Source organism: Bacillus rossius, chromosome 8 (genome assembly GCF_032445375.1).
Source record: "Bacillus rossius redtenbacheri isolate Brsri chromosome 8, Brsri_v3, whole genome shotgun sequence".
NCBI classification, from domain to species: domain Eukaryota; kingdom Metazoa; phylum Arthropoda; class Insecta; order Phasmatodea; family Bacillidae; genus Bacillus; species Bacillus rossius.
The window spans coordinates 20,289,627-20,311,673 of record NC_086336.1 but is presented as its reverse complement, the minus strand read 5'-3'; the positions used below and the strand labels follow the sequence as shown (position 1 = coordinate 20,311,673).

Genomic DNA, 22,047 nt, shown 5'->3' with positions numbered 1-22,047 from the left:
AAACAAGCCATTATTTTATGTAGCCAGCTTTCCTCAGTTCCTTGATTATGAAGGATATTTCTTTGATGCACGAATAGTTTCCTGAACAAAGCGAACCATGTATAAGTCTTAGCCGGTCAACCAATATGTTTGGATCTTTCCATGATGTGTAATCATTCTCTTCTACAACCATCTTCCTTGCACGTTTATAATAAATATTATGATCTCTGGTGTCTTCCGTTTTACCACCAACCTCAGGGTAACTTTCATTTTTGAGACGGTGATCATCACAAGCTTGATCAGATTTATTTAATATATCACGTCGTTTCCATTGTTTCGGTCTCAGGACACCACCACATTCTTCGATCTTGTCAGCTTTAGGTGCTTCATCATAGTCTATGTCTTTGTCAACAGCCTCAGAGTCACTGTAATAATCACCGTAGAAGGAATCGTCTTCACCCAATTTACCGTAAGAATTCGATGTTGATGATGTTGAAGTGTCTTCATCGTCTTAATGCTTCCTTTTTAGTTCATCATTTTTACAAAGTAGGAAAGATCTACTTGAATTCGGCTGGAATATATTCTCACTTTTCACGTTAATGATTCTTCCATTGTCTTCATTCTTCCATAAATCATCAACCTCCTTCAATTTAAGTTCTTTGTCGAGATCGGAAGTGCCAGGAAAATTATTGTCGTAATGTAGATCACTCTTCCTTAGTCTAGTAGATTCATCGTTGTCCTCTAGCTTGTACGCAGGCTTGGCGTTACAAGTTCTGTCATGTCTTTTTAAGCTCTCTCTCCGCGTTAACCACTTGCTACATCGAACACAACTTATCATATTGCGTAGTGGATTTTTAACACAGTCATTCTTCTTATGTTGTCTTTTATTCTTTCTCAAGATAAACTCTTTGCTTCAAAACTCACACCTATGTTCTTTCGATACAGCGTCAGATCCTAAATCGGAATTCTTATTAGTTACTGAGACTAATGCCAGATGCCAATTGAGTGTTTTAAATTAGATTCATTACTTAAATATAATATTTTTTATATTTCATCAGCGAGATTTAATATATCTCATGCAAAGGTACTTGATGCATGTAGTTCTGCTATTCAACAACATATGTCGCCACATGTTGCTTGCAGGTAAATAATATTTAGTTCTTTTATGCGGGATGCTTGATGCTCACTAACGATCGCAAAAGAAGGATGGCTTCGCTAGACTCCAAGGAGAAGGAAGTTCGTCCTTCCTGTTAGTGCTTCTTAGATTTCTCAGAGATTATTATTATTATTATTATTAACTCTATCTTTGCTCGACAATGAGAAGTTCACAAGCCAGCAGAATCAGTTTTGTAATTTTTTGTAATTTTTTTATTTTAAATTTTTATTAATATTTTCTGTAATTTTATGGTAACAAAGAAAACTTGTGGTGGTTTTCTCCGTGCGCTCCTGATTATTCTTGACAATATTTTGATGGTTTTCTCCGAGTGCTCCTGATTATTCCTGACTGGACATCTTATGGTTTTCTCCGAGTGCTTCTGGTTACAGATGAGAAATTGATCTCTGCATGAAGGATTTTTTTTTACTTAATGAGACATGCCATTTTATTCATGGTTACATGTAATTAGTGAATTTATGCTACTTAATCAACAGTTGTAATATTTTTATCAGGCGGAAATTAAAAAAAAATATCATTACTCAATCAAATAATAATCTCTGAGAAATCTAAGAAGCACTAAAAGGAAAGACGAACTTCCTTCTCCTTGGAGTCTAGCGAAGCCATCCTTCTTTTGCGATCGTTAGTGAGCATCCCGCATCCCGCATAAAAGAACTAAATATTATTTACCTGCAAGCAACATGTGGCGACATATGTTGTTGAAAAGCAGAACTACATGCATCAAGTACCTTTGCATGAGATATATTAATTCTCGCTGATGAAATATGAAAAAAATTATATTTAAGTAATGGATCTAATTTAAAACACTCAATTGGCATCTGGCATTAGTCTCGAAAACTAATATGAATTCCGATTTAGGATCTGACGCTGCATCGAAAGAACATAGGTGTGAGTTTTGCAGCAAAGAGTTTATCTTGAGAAAGAATAAAAGACAACATAAGAAGAATGACTGTGTTAAAAATCCACTACGAAATATGATAAGTTGTGTTCGATGTAGCAAGTGGTTAACGCGGAGAGAGAGCTTAAAAAGACATAGCAAAACTTGTAACGCCAAGCCTGCGTAAAAGCTAGAGGACAACGATGAATCTACTAGACTAAGGAAGAGTGATCTACATTACGACAATAATTTTCCTGGCACTTCCGATCTCGACAAAGAACTTAAATTGAAGGAGGTTGATGATTTATGGAAGAATGAAGACAATGGAAGAATCATTAACGTGAAAAGTGAGAATATATTCCAGCCGAATTCAAGTAGATCTTTCCTACTTTGTGAAAATGATGGACTCCTAAAAAGGAAGCATTAAGATGATGAAGACACTTCAACATCATCAACATCGAATTCTTACGGTAAATTGGGTGAAGACGATTCCTTCTACAGTGTTTGTTACAGTGACTCTGAGGCTGTTGACAAAGACATAGACTATGATGAAGCACCTAAAGCTGACAAGATCGAAGAATGTGGTGGTGTCCTGAGACCGAAACAATGGAAACGACGTGATATATTAAATAAATCTGATAAAGCTTGTGATGATCACCATCTCAAAAATGAAAGTTACCCTGAGGTTGGTGGTAAAACGGAAGACACCAGAGATCATAATATTTATTATAAACGTGCAAGGAAGATGGTGGTAGAAGAGAATGATTACACATCATGGAAAGATCCAAACATATTGGTTGACCGGCTAAGACTTATACATGGTTCGCTTTGTGCAGGAAACTATTCGTGCATCAAAGAAATATCCTTCATAATCAAGGAACTGAGGAAAGCTGGCTACATACAATAATGGCTTGTTTTCTTGCATTAGTATAATGTAAAGAAATAAAATAAATAATTTAAATTATAAAAATTTAATGTTTTTATTTCTTGTATTCTGATTTCTAACTAAGACTTAGATCTCGCAACTTATGCTTCCTTTTTGCCTTTTTTGTTGATGGGGCTTCCAAATGTGCTTTCTTATTCGATGGTGCTTCCAAAATGTGCTGCCTTTATGATAGTGCATCCAAAATGTGCTGCCTTTTCGTTGTCGGTGCTTCCAAATGTGCTGCCTTTTCGTTGTCGGTGCTTCCAAATGTGCTGCCTTTTCGTTGTCGGTGCTTCCAAATGTGCTGCCTTTTCGTTGTCGGTGCTTCCAAATGTACTGCCATTTCGTTGTCGGTGCTTCCAAATGTGCTGCCTTTTCGTTGTTTGTGCTTCCAAATGTGCTGCATATTCGTTGTCGGTGCTTCCAAATGTGCTGCCTTTTCGTTGTCGGTGCTTCCAAATGTGCTGCCCTTTAGTTGTCGGTGCTTCCAAAATTTGCTGCCTTTTCGTTGATGGTCCTTCTATTTTTAATGTTGTTTTGACTCTAGTATTATTGTAAATAGTTCTTGATTTGACTAGCGTATTATTCCATACGGTGCATGTATATAAGCGAGTCCTAGACAGCAGGTCGCTCAGTTTGTTACTTACGTCGGCGGTGTAACGGTTACCTAACTTGTTTAATCTGGTGCATAAATCGCGTAATTATCTGTTCTTGCGAACTCGATGGCATCTTTACCGACTTTAACGTCGAACTCGGAGGTTGTACCATCGTCTACGGGAACCTTGACGACAGCTACGACGGAGAAGGTGCAAATCCCTTTGGCAACGACGACGTCAACATTGGAGGAGATTTCAACAGATGTGATACCACCATCATCTGAAGTTTCATCATCAGCAATGGATACTTCAACCAATGAAGAGCGTACATTGCGTCAGTGCAAATACTGTGACGCATCATTAACTATCACCTCAAATGCTCGCAGACATGAAAGAAGCGGTTGTTCTAATAATGTTCAAAGAATACAATTTTAGTGCAATAAGTGCAATGAACTAATTTCACATCTTGATAGCTTACATCTTCATTATAAAAAATGCTCCGAGAATGTTACGTGCGAGTATAATGCACATGGTTATTGGTTTGACTCATGTGTTGTACCAGCTGATGAGACTATATAAGTGAGACCCTGGTGATATGGACTTCAGTCCGTCTCTGGCTGCGGTGATGAACGGATCGGATAGTTAGACTTGTATAACATAATAGACCGGTATCTAGCTATTCTTGAGAACTCGATGGCATCATTACCACTATCTACACCAACCTGGATCGAAGGTCTACCATCATCAGTGCAGAGCACGATGACAACGACGTCTACAGCTACACCTGCTCTCTCAGCACAGCAGGAGATTTCGACGCGTGCAACATCTTCCGCAGAGCAGACCTCAAAGGCTTCAGAAGTTAACATGTCAGCAGTGTTACAATGGTTGTTAACAGTTCCAGTGCCATTGATGAAGGAAGAAGCATCCAACGGTGTTCCATCACCCGACTGCATGTACTGTGTGAAGATCAAAATTTGTAATTACGGGATTATGTAATACACAATTGTAGTACTAACTCTGAACGCATTAAATATCAGTGCAACAGATGTTTAAGCAAGTTTATACTCAATGGAAGATTAAAACGCCACCCCAGGAATTCTGATAGACTGGCTGTACATTCATCGGAATCAAGCTGTATATTTTGTAACAAAATATTAGCACATAATCAAAGTGCACAACGTCACGAAATATATCACTGTCCTTTTAATGAAGTCGATAATTCGTCTTTGTGTAAAAATTGTGGTGTACCAATATGTTGACCTGATAAACTGAATAGACATTTAAAGTCAAGTAAAGGACTTAGTCCGTATAATAAGAAGACAGTTTGAATCGAGAGATCCACGAAACTTTGGTAATTTGTCTGTGTATTTTTTTGTATTTGTAGTTGTGTAGAATTTATGTAATAAAATTTTTTTTTAAAGATCTTGAGGTGTTTTTATTTTCTCAAACCTGCCACTTTAGTGGTATTTTTTTAAAATTAAAGTTGTTTTGTATCACCCAAGGATCGAACCAAGTTTCGAATTAATCATTACTTTAATGAGTGAATTTTTTTATGAATTTTGGATTTTTTCCCGAATTTCTAGCATTAAAATTGTGGATTTTCAAGATGGTGGTCGTAACGAAAAGTGCAACGGTGGTTTTAAAGATTTTTATTATTTAATTCGGTTGATTAATTTTTTTTAATGATTTTTAATTTTTTTACCGATATTCTAACATAAAAATTACGGAGTTTCAAGATGGCGGACATGTTGTCATACTAGGTGACGATATGTACTTTGACATAAGTGGCGGGGGTCAGTCTGCCAGCACCCTCCACGGGAGAAGGACCGGTCGCCATTTTTTTTATTTTTGCACATGTCGGGTTCGAACCGAGGACTCTGAGCTCCATGTCGTAAACTTATATATTTTTAATATTTTTTATTAAAATTTAATTACATGTTTTTTTTAAAAATTTAAAAAATAATTTAATTAAAGCCGGATAATAAATACAGATTTTTAAAGATGGCGGCCGTAACGGAAAGTGCAACGGTGACGTCATAATCCATGATGACGTCACAGGCTTTTCGTAGGCTGTAGACATGGATGCTTAAGCCTACATATGGACATTTCTAGCTGCTGGTATTTTTAAGGAATAAAACGGGAAATTTTCCCTCGAAACGGGAATTTTTTCCCTCGAAAACGGGAATTTTTAATTTATCAATAATTTTTAGATTTTTTAATTGAATTTTTTTCCTAAGAAATGTAAATTTTGGCGATTTTTGAGGAATTTTGGGCAATTTTTGCCCAATTTTGGAAAGTTTTGAGGGTCATATTCAAGGTCAAGGTCAAAGGTCAAGGTCACAACCATACTAGATGGCCGCCGTGACGTCACAATCCAAGATGGCGGACCGACAATCACTATCCACACCCTGAACCCTGCGCCAGTTCCGGCTTTTATATACTACTGATAATGTTTATTAAAATGTAATTATTAATTTTTTATAAATTTTACCATTTTTCCGTTAAAATCGTATAATAATTACTAATTTTCAAGATATAGACCGTAACGGAAATTGAAACGGTAACATCATAATTCAAAATGGCGGCCATAGTAATAATTTTGTCAAGGTGTGGTTTAGAGCAGTTAGTAGCTAAGAAATTTAAATCGCTCTTAGGAATTTTGATGCCGATGGCATTTTTACGGCCAAACGGGTAATTTTCCCTAAAATCGGGAATTTTTCACGCAAAAATTAGGAATTTTTATTTTTATTCATTTTGAGTCAATTGGAGTCAATTTTGATTAATATTTGAGTCCAAAATGGCCGCCATGATGTCAGAGCAAACTGTCATTGACTCGCATATCGCACCTCAGCCCACAATCCTGGCGCCGGACCGGCCAATATATACTACTTATATATTACATATTAGTTATTATGTTCAACGAGGGATGTGTTGTATGCCAAATGAAACTTTTATGATAGCCAAACTATCCTAGAATGCATTCTGTAGAATTTAATAGCCATAACGATAAATAATCGCGACTTAAAAAGTTCTTGAGAAAATTAGAGACGCCGTTCTATTTTTCTGCGATGGTGCTGCTATCTCTATGATAGTCTCGAAAAGTTGACTATAATGTGATGAAACCAGTTTATAGCCTCGCGAAGGGCACAGTTTATTACATACTGGCATTCGGTTTGGACACGTTCTTTTTTATGCCCGCGAGTTATGTTATGATTGTTTTCCAACAAGGCAATGAGTATACGCTACCTAACCCGAACGTCTTGGAATACCCCCTTGGTTTTCTTCGATCAATTAGCTGCAACGACAGGTCCGGGACATGACCGCGCAACGTATTTGCTTTATATTTTCTTCGCACGACTCGTGTTTGCGAAAGCTTGGCCGTCTACACACTATTTAATCACTTCGGTTGAGTTTATAAGTAAGATTTATTTTAATTTTTAGTAAGAAATAAATGTCTTATACCTACTTAGTTTGAAATAAATCATGCCAATGGACTGAGATATGTAATAAAAATTATATTAATTAGTTAATTTATAAGTAATAATAAATTTTCTTAAATATAGTGCTAAAGTGCATTATAAGTTTCCTATGTATAACGAAAAAAAGTATCCTACAGTAAATAAGTTCGTACGAAACCATGCTCTTAACCACTTAGCTAAATGGCAGTACACATTCTCTACCGATTAAATTATTGGTTATAAATAATATTACTATTGTAATGTATTTTAAAATGTTCGATTATTTCTTTTTGTAACTATCAAAGTTTATAAAATGCTTTCTAGAAAACTTGCTATTATTTGGTACATCCATACGATTAACCCATCCCCCGATTTTCACGTAAGCGTATATATATACAGATTAATGCCACCTTTCGCGGTCGACTATTCAAACGACTTTGGCACAAAGCAGAAACGCGCATGTACTTCAGACTTGATCATGTTAAATTTCCGTCCATGGTGCGCGCGCATCACATCGTATTTCCGTTGCTTACTAAAATTTCACCCTCAACGTCCCTAAAGAAGTATAACTTAAAAATCTTACACGGAAATTGATGTATTTTTAGTCGTTCCCTTGAAATATATATATAAATATATATACATATATATATATATATATATATATAATAAAAAGATGTGTAAAATTACATGAATCTTGTACTTGTCCCTCATCTCCACTCTGTACTTGGAGCACCGAGGAGGCATCTTGAAGCACCAAGTGTACGCCTTGATTGTCACTGGTTCTTTCACCTTAACTCTCAGACTCACGGTCTCCCTGGAACAAACAGATTTGGAAATGACTAGTACGTCTTTTCATTTACATCGTTTGATTTAACAAGAATTGAAGATTTAAGATTAAAATTCTCTCTTGCCTGATAACTGCTTGAGTTCGCCAAATTCAGACAAAAGTTTCGATCATGCTATTGTGTGGCAAAGATTTAACTGATTATAAATCGTGAATGAAGTTCTGTTAGACCATGGTCAATCTTAAAGTACCGCAATCAAAATTAAAAATTACGATGCAGTCTGTTTGTGCCTGATGACGGAAACAAATGCCAGTTCCCGAAACGTCGCAAATATTGTGTCATAGGAAACCTAATGTGTTCGTCGGTGTTGCAGTCGTTGTGTTGCCCATAAAATATGTTTATCTTCATCGTTGTGTTCGTATATTTGCTGCATTGTCCAAGTTCAGTCGTCGGCCTTCATTTACTGTTACTATTGAAAATATCTCGTTGTTGTTAGCCGGCTGTGTTCGTCTGAGCTGTTATTTTTTTATGACTAAATTACTTTTACTGAATTTTTGTGCAGTCTGATATTTAAGTTTGAATGTATTCGTTTATGCTGTCGTCATTGTGTTGGTTCATAAAACCTGTTTAGGTTAATCATTGAGTTTATCTGTTTGACATCAGCACATTTAGGTTTGTTTTCTGGGGGGTTTATGTGTTCATTTTTATTTATTATTTTGCATTTATGAATTTGGCCCATACAAACAGTGCAAAACTGCAATGGCGTATGTCCAAGCAGTACCTAGTATTAAATCGAATTTCTCAATTGCATGAGACATCTAAAAACGCATTATGATGCTGTGTCTATTGAAATGGTTTATTTAATTTTGTATATATATATATACAAGTGGGATACCTTAAGCATTTGTTCAAACTCAAATTGGCGTATTTGAATTACCAGGCATGTAAGTGCCTTAAAGATGACATATGCAGCTATGTCCATGATTGTACATGGTCAAAAAACATATAATTTGTAATTAGATTTTTCAAACTAAGAGTACTTATAATGAATTCCTCATTTTCTTTGGACCATCTGTAATATTCGAGCAGTATAAGAGTGTAATCTTTCCATGATGAGTGATTAAGTCATAAACCTTACTTTTCACAGCTACTAGAGCCAAAAAAATAAACTATTCACAACCAACTCTATGATAGAAATTCCCTTACACTCACCCCAAATGTTTCTCATGATCTTTTTTTTTTTTTTTTAGCCAAAATTAGCATTTCTGCAACGAACTGTACCAGGTGACATGGAAAACTAATAACCTAGCTACCTTTGAGCACAGGTTTAATGACATCTATGGAACACTTATTTAGCATGATCACCTCATGGCCTACCTATTGTATGAATCTGTCTGAATATGTCAGTGAATGGTATTAATGTAAAACAAGGTATGACATCTTATCTTATATTGGAATCTTATGAATTTTAACCTTTACTAACACTCGTCCAAGAGTATGCCTATGCTTAATTTCAAGATGCATAACTATTAATAAGTTTTCTTTTTATCTTTTATCTTTGAACATTAAACTAGAATTCAATTTAGTTCTGTATCATAGAGAATAATTTATCATAAAATGTATTTATGTTATGCTCTATTGATTCCTTTTTAATATTCAACGCTAATGTAGAAATTTTTTTATGATTAAGTGTAAGCAAAGACGTATCACCTTAACGTCATCACAAAAAAGACGATAAATAAATATCCAATAGGTAATATAATTTGGTATGTGCGACACCAGGCTTAAGACTGATGCCCGAGGAGCTGGTCCACAATCTTTGATTGTGATGTTATTGTGGTCATCTTGGATGGCCTTTACTTTGACACCGACAACCATCCTGGATCCGTCATCTTGGATACACCAACTTGGATCTGCCATCTGGGATTCTAGAACTTTCTGCCATTTTGTTTTGCCGCCATCTTGGAATCGAATAGTCCACTCCCTAACGTTACAATTTTTGCACTCAAATGGCTGGCTTCAATTCCTCTTCCCTTGGAACTTCGTCGGATAATCCACGCTGCTTTGCAAGCAAGTACTTTGCACGAATTACCTCGATAACTTCGTAAAGTTGTTTAGCTAAAAAAAGTTTTTCAATCCATGATTATTGGGAAGCGCCTTTCGTCACCAGACGCGTATTAAGTTTTGCTAGAAGCATCTTTATGTGTTTCATGTCTTTGCGCATTCGATACTTCGATCATGTCGCGAATTCGAGAGTCTGAGACCTCCACTCGCTGGTCGATGGCTTGCAGATACTCTAATAATTCATTTTTCGTACTTTCTACTTTATGAGCCAGTAGAAAAATATATTTTCGGATATCGGCATTGTAAGACTCGATAACACTATGCAGTTCGGTAGTGCAACTGCTACGATCAAATTTCGAAGTGCTTTGAATCATGTTTGATGATTAACTGATCAAAACCTTGTCTGCAACTCCCCTTATATAGAGGCCAGTCCTTGACTATAACTCGGAATCCTTTCTCGTTTTTCCAGCACAACGAACACATGACTTTGAATTCCTGAAACGTGTTGGTGTTTACATGATCGTCGTAAGCTTGACGTAAAGTACTATCATGTTCGCATTGTCATGTCTCAGATTTTTTGGAAATAGACTGTATGTTTGACACAGGTAAATGCAGTTTAGTTTTGCGTGTCTGCCCATGGAAAAGTACTCTTGAATTATGCCTTGCTTCTCGCACACGATGTCGTCCAAAACCATTACTAATTTTGACCTTGCCTTGCCTGGAGGCAGCACATCTGCATTATCAGTAAATGTAAAATACTCCAGGCCTTCCACCGATCGTAGATTCGTATCAAAACACTGGTACTTTGACTGCTACAGAGACTTGGAATAAAGGTTCACATTTTCGAACCGAAGGCCGTTTCGTTCATCCAAAAAACTTAGTACAACACAAATTTTGCCGCAGTTAGACGGGCCCGCCATAATGCTTCGTACAGTGGAAGGTAATAACGCGTGCACTGGCTTCGTCACATTGTGTTGTAAACACACTTCTTGCTCGAAAACTTGCATTGTACTGGCGAAAATGTACACAAGAAGCACATTTACAGTTTTTAGTTCAGTATTCTGTGATGAGTTTTGCGAGCAAGTCCAGTCAATGAATCGTAAACTCGCTGATAAATAATATGTCTTTCGATCTACACATTCCAGGCTACAGATTCTGTGCTTCAGGAACGAAACTACCAAAATACTGGCTCTAGGTAATGCGGTCATTCATTCTCTTGGCGAGAAGTGCAAGCAGCATTCCCTCAGCAAGGATCTGGAATCTAGGCTTAGGGCCAACGATATACAGGAACAGGAGGCCAAAGATATAAGTAAATCGTCGAACTCAGGACTAGGACAAAGAGTCGCAGCGTGGGGCGTATCCAAGGTGATAAAGGCCAAGACTTAATTAGGAATGGGTACTTTCTGAGCCAGGCCCCGTAAAACCAAGTGCAAACCTAGTTTGCGAAATACCAAGATAAAGGGCAGGTTCCTGCCATTGATTTTTCCCGCATTAGGACTGTCGGAGAAATTGCAGCAGTGGCGGCAAACATAGCTAGGGCAGTCAACGCTTCCAGGAACCAACAAACACAATTAAAGAAAGCACAACGACACAAAGCAAAATGGAAGCCATTGCCGTAGATAAAAAATGGTGCTGGACTATACTTATGACCTCGCAAATAAGGTCTAGGCATGAGAAAGAAACAAGTGAAAAAATCCTATGTTTCCTGCCAAAACAACCTCTCACTAATGTAGATTTGGTCAAGTACGCTCGAAAATTAAAATTATATATTTCCGAGAAGTGTTTATATGAGACACGTTACTTGGCATGCCAAAGACTCGTCAGCGTACCATTATTAATTGAGAAGTGTCGTAGCGCGCACTGGGTAGCATACATAAAGCCTGTAAAAATGGCCGTGTACTATGACAGTGTTTCGGTAATTCAAGACCTCCGCCATAACTTAGACGATACCCATGTGGAACTAATTTTTTTTTACAATTACGAAGCAAACAGATGCCTAACCAAACAAACTGCAGACTCTTGTGCCTTCGCTTTCTGACAAGAAAAAGCAAATTTCTTGGTAATGCAATAACTGTACAGTCATGAAAATAAAACAATTATGCTTATAAAAATTATCTGGTCAGGTCATAGCTCACAGCTTCGAGCAACGTTCTACCTACCTATGGAGTTAAAAGGTGAATGGTGTATCAGACTCGTGGATTTTCAAACGTATAATGCAGTACCAAATATCGTCGAAAATAACGGCAAAGTGTTTCCTTAAAAGTGATGGAACCATTCAAGAAATAAAATTTCCCACTGGCACGTACAAGTTGAGAGATATTGCAAGTTACATCAGGCACAAATTGTCTCCAAATACCATGTTTGAATTACGAGATAATTTCAATATGTTACCGTGCAAATTTTTTTGTAGCGAACAAGTTGACTTTACGAAACCAGGGACCATATGTTTGATGCTCAGATTCTAACCGAAAATATATGCAGCCAACACTTGTACGTCTCCACTCAGACAGTAAATATTATGTCGACAAATGTTATAAGAATAAACTATAATTTGGCAGACGGGTTTACATAAACAGTAAAACCAGCAGTTGCATTTACGAGTTTTCAATCACCGAACTGCAGATATATAAGCTCATACAAGTGCCGCAAAGCATTATTCTTTCCGGTAATCGCCATGGTAGCTCACCAAGTAGTCATCTCCATTGTTGATCAGAGCGATAAACTTGTAAATTTTCGCACGTCCAGGACACCGTTAGATCAGACCAAGCCTCGAACCACCAGTCCGTGGCGCCGGCTTCGTGCAGATAAGCCAGACACTCAGTGACGACGCCCGATACGCCGCAGCAGTGATCGGACCCAGTTTGATAGAGACAATGAAACACATTCAGATAACGTGCGTTCATTACTGGAAAAATTAAAAAAAGTAACCTCTGAAATGATAAATGTGTGTGTAATTATGTGTAATATATTTCTATAAATAAATTGGTGTCAGATTTTTCAGATGTGTACTTTAAGAAAAAAATAAATTATATGCAAAACTTTGCTTTTTTAAATTTAATTCACCTTCTGTTTTCAAAAATTACATTTAAAGTATTATTTTAAATGTTGTAAATAATTAGTGGTTAAAATAACTTTTATAATTTTAAAAACAATTGCAGCGTGATTTATTAACATAACAAAATGTTTGTTAATTAGTACATTTTGAGAGTGAAAATAATATATTATTTTCAAGTCAGTTATTAACTTTTTTGATTTATTAAAATATGTCAGTGTTAAAATTTAATAAAAATGGACAAAAGGCATCTCATGGCCGTCGGAAGCAGAATGAATCTGATATGCTAGTCACTTCCCACAACACAGTGTTGGGTCCAGCCAGTATTTCGTGCAAGTACATGCACCCTCCCTCATCACAGCCAATACCCTCTTAATCCCTCCTCTAATTTGGAAATCGCACTGACCAAAGCATCGTTCCCACGCACTGTGATTGGTCATCCCCCCCACCCCCCCTAAATCAGTGAGCGATCTGCTATATATTGAGGCTCACAAGCTGGGAATTCATAGTCAAATGTGTGTGGATGTGCTCTGTGCCCCTGGACTCTTCGTTTTCAGATTATCTGCTTTCTAGTAAGTGTTTTCATATTTTGTTTATATAACTTTAAGGTTAGGTACGAATATAGTAGCCTTCTCCCGTGAACGTAGCCTATTGCTTGAATTGAAATCACATATTTTTATCACGCTTTTATTAGCACCACATGTATGTATGTATGAATTGACTATGTAATAAAATATTTCCATTCAATTGTTACCCACCTTTCGACGTCCAAATGTGTCGAAATTTTGCATTCTAATAAAGAACCTTTGACAATACAATTTTATAACTTAAGAATTTATTGCTAAGAGTAAAATGGGGTCAAAGGGTAAAAGGAGGTCAAAAAACCACTAATATCGAGCTATGGGTAATAACTAGCCAAAAGGTTGGGTTATCGTGGAAAATGGGCCCGTGTAAAAAAGGGGGGGGGGGAAGAGCGCAATACTCCTAAATTTTGGACATCCCATCAGTCTGAGTTGTTTTCGGCAAAGATGGTGTACATATAATTAAACCAACAGCCATTCAGTTTCCAGCGAAGTATAGTTATAGTACTGCTGGACGACGAATGTTGCCATTAATACTGAGTTAATCTACCGTGCATAAAATTATAGGCTGGACTGTAGATTATGCAGTTGTTTATTTGGGATCGCGTCTCTTTGCTGCCGGACAGGCTTATGTAGCTCTTAGTCGCGTAGTCACTGGATGGACTCCAAGTAGAAGAACTTGATTGTTCTAAGATAACAAGAAAATTGCGTCATGTTGACGCATTAGCTGAAATGACTAGATTACGTGAACATTAATGACTAATTTTAAGTTCATTGCAAGAAATAAATTCTTTAATCACTATTAAGTATTTTTAATTTCTTTTAAATTTCTCATTTCCAATATTTTAATTTTATTTTGAGATTAAAAAGAATAAAGTAAACCATTATTTTATAAAACTAAAGAAAATCGTATTTTTCGTTGAATAAACTTAAAATTAAAAATTAAATTAAATTTAAAGTTTTTTGCCCAACAGCCTAATAATGCACCACAACTCTGTATAACTAGAAGCGTGGGGTGCTCTCTTCTTCATTTTCGTAATGACTATATCCTAAAATTAGTGATTGAAAATTTTACGATGAATGATATCAAGCATCCCCTGAGTGTAGATCCCGGGTGGCCAGGGGGGCCCGGGTACTCCTGGAATCAAGAAGCTCCTTACTAACAATGCCTGCCAGCACTTGCAAAAGCGTGACTGTGAAACATGTTTGATGTCAAAACTATGTCTTATAGAAAAGTTTCTGTGTATATTAAAGTTTTCTTCTTATTGCATACATGTAGGCCAAAATATGGGCAGTGCACAGCATACGGACATTGCATCCAGATATGACGTGTCCGTTAACCACACGTGCAAAATTCTCAGGCCACATCCCCTTTCCCTTGTAAATTTCCGCGGCCAAACTTGTGAATTCCAAAGATTTGCGCCCTTGCAGCACCCCATTAACAATTCGAAGTATATAATTGTGACTAAGTTCATATATTAATTTTCTTAATGACTAGATCCTAAAATTTTCGAATTTACTATCAAACATTTCCGTATTGACTATATCCTAAAATTAGTGATAAAAATATATTACGTATCATATTGTTACTACTGATAGAAAATTGAAGACAAATTATATCGAGCACCCGACGTTTTTAGTTATACTGAGTTGTGGTGCATTATTTGGGTGTTGGACAATAAACTAAAATTTTATTTCAATTTTTGGTTCACTCATTGGTAAAATTCAGGTTTATTAATTTTTTAAACTATAAGTTTATTTTAAATCTAATCTCAAGTGCGTTAATATATTTTTTTTACTTAATTCAGAGCAATATATTAATTACTTAATTCAGAGCAATATATTTATTACTTAATTCAGAGTTATGAATCGTTCACTGCTTGAGTAGCATACAGTTTTCAAGGCCTCACATACAAGGTATGGATAAAAATTACTTATTTTCAAGATGGTGGCCATAAAAAACATGCAACTTTAGAGAGTGGGGCATTCGATTTCAAGATGGCAGCAAAACAAATTGACGGAAAGTTGTGGAATCCAAGATGTGTATTTACGATGGCGGATCTAAGATGTCATATCCTAGATGGCCGCCATGACGTCAGAATCCAAGACTGCAGACCAGCTCCTCGGCACCGGACATACCAAATAATACTACTATGTGCGTACCTGATAACAGTGGGACAGATGTTGTCACCCGTCAACTCAGCCACACACGTGGAAGTCTGCGTTGTCAGGAGAAACAGAATGAGCATCCTGCACTCCATGTTAATGACTGGAAATAAAAAGCGACATCCATGGAAAACCATGTAACCAGAAAGTAATGTTAATCATTTTATATTTGCTACTGATAATATGTACCAGACAAAAAATTTTTTTAGTGAAGTCCTTCTGCGGGTTTCTTAAAATGTAGCAAGTTTTTGTTTAAAAAATAATTGCTTATGTTTAAATATTAATCAAATGTTCTGAGTGTCAGGAAACAATAATTTTATAACAGCACAATCATCCCGTTGATTATTAAACGGATTAACAAAAATATTAACTAAATTAAAGCAGGTGACTCACCATAAATCGAAAGATATTAGTTTTTACTGTACACGATTACATATAGTATAATATAATATAATAATATAATAAGAAAAAACTAAAAAATATAGAAGAAACGTTATTTAGGAAACTACAACATTTAAACATATTTGTTTGAGTTAGGACTCTAACCCATCACCTAAGCAGAGACCACAAGACCACCGAAAATTTCAGTAGCTTACGAGGGTATACTTTAAGGGTCAATTGTTCACTTAGCATTTATTACACTTAGTTTATTGTTCACATCTGCCCAGCTATTATAACACTTGAAATTAGAAGCTTTCGCCCAATTCAATACACATTTTATCTTTGCTCAAATTTCTTGCCCATTCTGCTGCTTCAAGACCAACCAATAGATTTTATTTCTGTTTTAAGATGTGAACATGGAATAGTTATGTTTTAACTTAAAATATTTTATTAATTATACATATTTATTTGTAAGACATTAGTTTGGGAAGGAGTCTTTCGCTTTTCGCACTACATTCTAAAATAAGCTTCCTTTCAGGTATGGAACAATTTCTTCTCTGCTCTGGGACTATGGTACATGTGGAAGATTGTTGTACGATCAGCTAAGATATTTTGGGAAATGTAGCTGAGACGACTTACTCTACGTCCTGAATGTCACCCGCAGAAAGTTACGTAGCACACTGCTTGCATGTCCCAACAGGATGAGAGTAGTAGCGTGGATGATTAGAGGCTGGTTGTCCACGAGTGTGGAACGTTCTTCCGCAGGACGCTGGAAAGTCACCGTGGTACGAGCTATACTCCGACAAAATAATAATAATAACACAAAAATAATAATAAGATAAAAGTAATAATAAGACAAAAATTAACTCCTTTTTGACAATTTCAAAAAAAGCACGTTATATATCGCTGAAAGCCTTATTGTCTTACGTAGTGTTGAACAGACGTCATAATACGAACACTCGACTAGTCTAGCAATGCAAAAAGAAACAATAAAGAGGAAAAAGTTTAGATACCTGAAATATATTTTCTCATATTAAAAGTTTAAAATTTACTTTGATCACTCTTTGCGTGTGTTATGTTATTTTGGAGTATTTGAATGATCTGTTTGCCATCTGTCAAAATACTGCATATTTATCAACAGCTGAAATTGAATGAGTTTTAATATTTTCGTTGTTTGTTCGTATTTGTCCCCTCCCATCCCCCCTCGCCGATTAAGTATGTGTTACACGGTTATGCACAGAGAAGGCATCTCCAACAAAATACGTTCTTTGAACATCTATTGGTGGCTGATGACGGGAGCTGATACTAGTTCCTGAAACGTCACAACTGATTTGCCAAGAAATCCTAATTTGTTCATCCGAACTGTCTTCATTGTGCTTCCCAGATTATCAATTTTGTTTCACCGTTTGATTAGCTTGTGCGTCACTATGTTGTACTAGGTTGTTTTCTTTCCGTGTCTACTGTTCTTGTATAAACTGTCTCGTCATTGTCAGCCTGTCGTGTTTGTTTGAGCTAAAGTATTTTTTTTTCTGACCACATAACTTTTGCGAAATAATCAATGCTATCTAGTCACGTTACACTTACAATCAGCTGATAATAGGTCGGTCTCCATATGTTTAGATACCTATTCATGTTTGTTCTTCATCCCTGAGGTTTCCCTATGCCTACCAGTGTAATGGCGTATGTCCATGAAATTATTTTCAAACTCAAGATTAAATTTGTCTCCTAATCACTCGGACTTGAACTCGGTATTTTTAAATCGAGCCATGTCAAGATTTAGGTTCAATCCTGGCATCCACCATCTTGATGGCTGTCTTGACTGCTATCTTGAAAATCTGTATTTATTAATTTAGAAATTTGGGGAAAATTCTAAAATTTATCCAAAAAAATCAGTAATTAATTAAATGAATAATTTGATCGATTAAATTTTTTGTTTTCATCCTTGCTCGATTAAAAAAGGAATGTTTAGGTAAAAAATAGTTATTCATTAAAATATGGTGATAAAGCCTATTAGCAGCTAAGGTTTAGTAAAAAAAAATTGATGACAAATTTGCTGACATCTTGCAAATTTGTAATAAATAACCTAGAATTAAGGGAAATTTATAAAAAATAATAAAATATTCATAAATAATTTACTAATTACTTCAATGCATTACTGTCCTTGTTTCAATCCTCAGTCAATGCAAAAAAAAAATATATTACTTCAATTAACCATTAAAAAGAAAGGTTTAAAAACTAAAACATAATTACAAACAAAATATTTATTACATAAAACCTAAACTACTACAGGGACATAAAATAAACATTAGGTTCTGCATTCGCTTGAATTAACTAATTGTCAGCTCCAAACGGTCTACCGAAGACAGAGACCAGCCATGTACTTTTCCTACATAGACTTTTTACTCTCAACAAAGGTTTTTCGATACTGTCTTTAACAGACTGCTTTGCATCGACGAAATTGTAAATGGTGTAATACTACGGTATTATCAGACTAACTGAAACTGTTTGTTATTGTTTTACGTTCGAGGTTAATACCGCTTCTGCGTCGTCATGACAACTGCTGATATAAATAATCGCGCGGCGTTTGGAACAGCTTCGACGAGCCTATGCTTGAGTAATAATGACATTTTATTGGCTTAGATAAAAAGGACGCTAACGTGTCGCGGCCGTGATTGGCCCTTTTCAAGTAACAATTTAATTTCGGCAAGAGAGAAGAAAAAGAGTGAAAAATGACGCCATTTAGTGCGTGTTGAAGTGTATTCCCTCGGGGAATATTTGTACGTGGCGAGGCTAATTTCGGCGTTATTGTTGTGAAAATTACGTCAACATACAGGGCAATAGTAAGCGACGCCCTGTAATTGAATGCAGAAGAATTGCATTCAATTTACGTGAGTGATGACGTATTTTCCGAACGACCTTAATCGTCCAGAGTTAAGGTATGGTCTGCATCATCGTTATATTGGAACGCTGACGTAATTTTTACCGTCAACGTATTTGAATAGTATTAGAATAAACTTTGAATTATCGTCAAATTAAGTGAATATTGACTTTCGGCAATTATCGGCAAAAATATTTAAAAATTCACAATCTACTCACACACAAGTTCAGAGGTCCAGAAGTTAGGGATTTCATGCTCGAGCAAGCCGGAGCAAACCCCAAGACTTTTGACTTTGTGAACACTTTCAGGAACTTAATTCATTTTATTTTATTTTATTCAAGAGTCAGGTTATCTACGACATCCCATAGACTGTATTTAATATTTGTTTGTTTGTTTTAATTCCATGACTCGAGGTTTCTCATACTATGGTTAATGCAATAAAAATAATTATTGATAGTGTTATTTTGTTGTTACCTGTTGAATACCTCTGGCGTCCTATGGTTAGTTGCTGCGATAGCGTTCATGAGTAATTCTAAAAAGAAAATATTAATTTTTTCAAGTACACGTTTGTGTACAGAAGGGAGATAATAGAAAAAGTTTTCTTTTTCTGGCGCACGAACGGTGGGGCCGATAGTGTGTGTGTATTTGTATTGTGTTTTTTTTGTCGTAATCTATCACAGTTAATATGGAAACTAGGGGAAGAAGTAAACGTGTCAGTCAGGACAGCTCCAGGGACAGTAGTGTGGAGTCTACACAATCTGTAGATGTATCTGTTCCCACATCACCTAGCCACGTACATAATTCAGACTTTGTTACCCCAGTAACACATGCTGGAGCGGCTAGCTTAGAGGCGACACAACCCCAAGCCACCACCACACCACACACACCTTTACCTGTATTGCCAGCTGCAATAAATACTGAAACTAGTGCCAGCTTGCTCATTATGCTGCAAAGCATGTGGCAAGAGGTGAAAGCTAACCACCAACAACAGCAAGCTAGTTTTCAAGAACAGAGTACTAGGTTACAAGAGCAGAGTGATCAGAATGCTAGGCTGGAGGAGAGTATTAGGCAGCAATTGGACAAACAACAACAAGAACAGAATGGTCAGAGTGCTAGGTTGGAGGAGAGTTTCAATAGTACTAAAGATAGCATTAAACAGCAGCTGGAAGTCATAGATAGCACTCTTAAAAGGGAAATGAATGAAGTCAAAAGTAGTGTGTCTGCTATTTCTGTACGTTTGGCAGAACACGAGAATTACACTGAGACACAATTGCATTAATACAACAACAGTGTAGTAGTACAACAACTAGGTTAGCAACAGATTTGTCTACCCAGACCAGCCAGCTGAATGACAGGCTAAACCAATTAGCTGAGCAAGCTGCTCAGAACAGCTGTGGCCTAGATCACATTCAATCTACATGCCAGACCATGATTGAAAATGTAGTAATCAATCACACCACAGACATGAAGGAACAGGTGGACACGCTAGTGAAAAGGCAAACAGAGTTTTCACTAGACATAGAGCAGCAGGTAGGCAAGCTACAAGAGAAGGTGTTGCAGTTGAGGGTAGAAAATCTCACACACACCTCCAGTCATCATGTAGCATTGACACCAGTCCTGAACACCAATGCCAATGAAATAATCAGTAGCTGTGATTCACCACAGGTTGAGCAACCTGAAATCCCAGTGTCATGCTCAAACCCAGCTAACACCCACACCACATTGGACCCAGTTGTAGTGATGCACCACCCGGCACGCCAATGGTCAGAGTCGATGCCTAGATTCTCTGCTCACGAAGGAGAGAATCCAATGAGATTCCTTCGACACTTCGAGGAATACGCTGACATGTTCAGGCTAAGTGATACTGAACGCCTGAAATGCATGGCAACAGCACTGAGAGACCATGCGTATTACTGGTGGGAGGTCTTACAAAGCACCGTCACTTCCTACCAAAACTTCAAAACACATTTCAAACAGCAGTTTTGGAATGTGAAAATACAGGGAACACTGAGGGCACGTCTGCATACCGAGCGGTATGATAATAAGAAGAACCGAACTCTGGAGACACACTTGTCTCAAATGTTCGAGAGGACGTGCTACCTCGAACCAGAGATGGGTGATATTGAGTTCATGGCGATGGTGACCTCCCAGCTACCCATAAAATACCAAGTACATTTGACAGGGCGTAGCTTCAACAACATTACAGAATTCCGCGAACAGGTCCTCGCTTTCGACCGGCTGGAGCGGCTGTCCAGGAACAACAATAGTGAGGTAGAGAAAGACCTCAAGTCTGCGCATCCGAAGGCAGCACCACTCTACACACCCTGGCAGCGTGGTAACGAAGGCGGCAAGGCCAACGTCCATTGTACGTCATGGCAGCCTGCAAAACCGTACCGGACAGGAAAGTGGAAGACCAGGAGGGAATTCCAACTTCAACACCAAGGGAACCGTCAGCCAAAGAAACCCTACACCCACAACCAAAACCAGTGGTGGGGAAGGCAGTTACTGTCCTGAAGATCAAAATGGAAGGCCACCCAGGTGGGAGTACAGGAGTTACTCAAACCGTCAGCCGCTCAACAATATGCAACAGCATATGTTGCATTCCCCCGTAGCAGACACCGCTCCTGTGAGTCAATCACCAGCGAGTTTCTCTACAATCAATCATCCTCCAACCACAACGTACCCCATGCAGCGTGGATACTTTGCTCGGCAGCAACCGATCCCGCCCAACTGCACAGTAACGAAGCCTCAGCAGACTGCGAATTGCAGCTACTCTCAAGCTGTAATTGAGGAGCATCAAAATAATTATGCTCAGTGAGTTTGGATGTATTACCACCGAAAATAATATCAGAATGCGACACACCTGGACAAGACATGGAGAGGCCAACTCAGGAAGAAATAGAAGAACTAGTACGAGACAAGTTAACAAGAGAAGCCGACCTTAGGAAGAAGAGGAAGCCAGCATCTAGGATCAGTAAATTTACTGTAGGAGACTTAGTTCTACGCTGTACAGCACCAACCAGTAACAAGTGGGCTCATCTAGCGAAGAAGCTATTTTTATTGTATTTAGGTCCTTACAAAATAGTAGCTGTAGAGAAATGTAACTGCTACACTCTACAGGATCCTGATAT

General features: G+C 37.2%; 1 protein-coding gene across 2 annotated transcripts in view; it reads right to left on the bottom strand.

Annotated features, from left to right (window-relative positions):
- Positions 1-22,047, bottom strand: part of LOC134535565 (uncharacterized) — a 73,790-nt gene that overhangs the window by 34,243 nt on the left and 17,500 nt on the right. Inside the window, exons 2-4 of one of the 2 annotated variants that reach the window (XM_063374750.1) lie at positions 16,678-16,830; positions 15,655-15,760; positions 7,697-7,823 (exon numbers count right to left, since the gene is read on the bottom strand). In XM_063374750.1, coding sequence (XP_063230820.1) covers positions 7,697-7,823; positions 15,655-15,752 — 225 coding nt within the window. In that variant the 5' untranslated portion in view covers positions 15,753-15,760; positions 16,678-16,830. The remainder of the gene's footprint in view (positions 1-7,696; positions 7,824-15,654; positions 15,761-16,677; positions 16,831-22,047) is intronic. The other variant, XM_063374749.1, reaches the window with a different exon arrangement.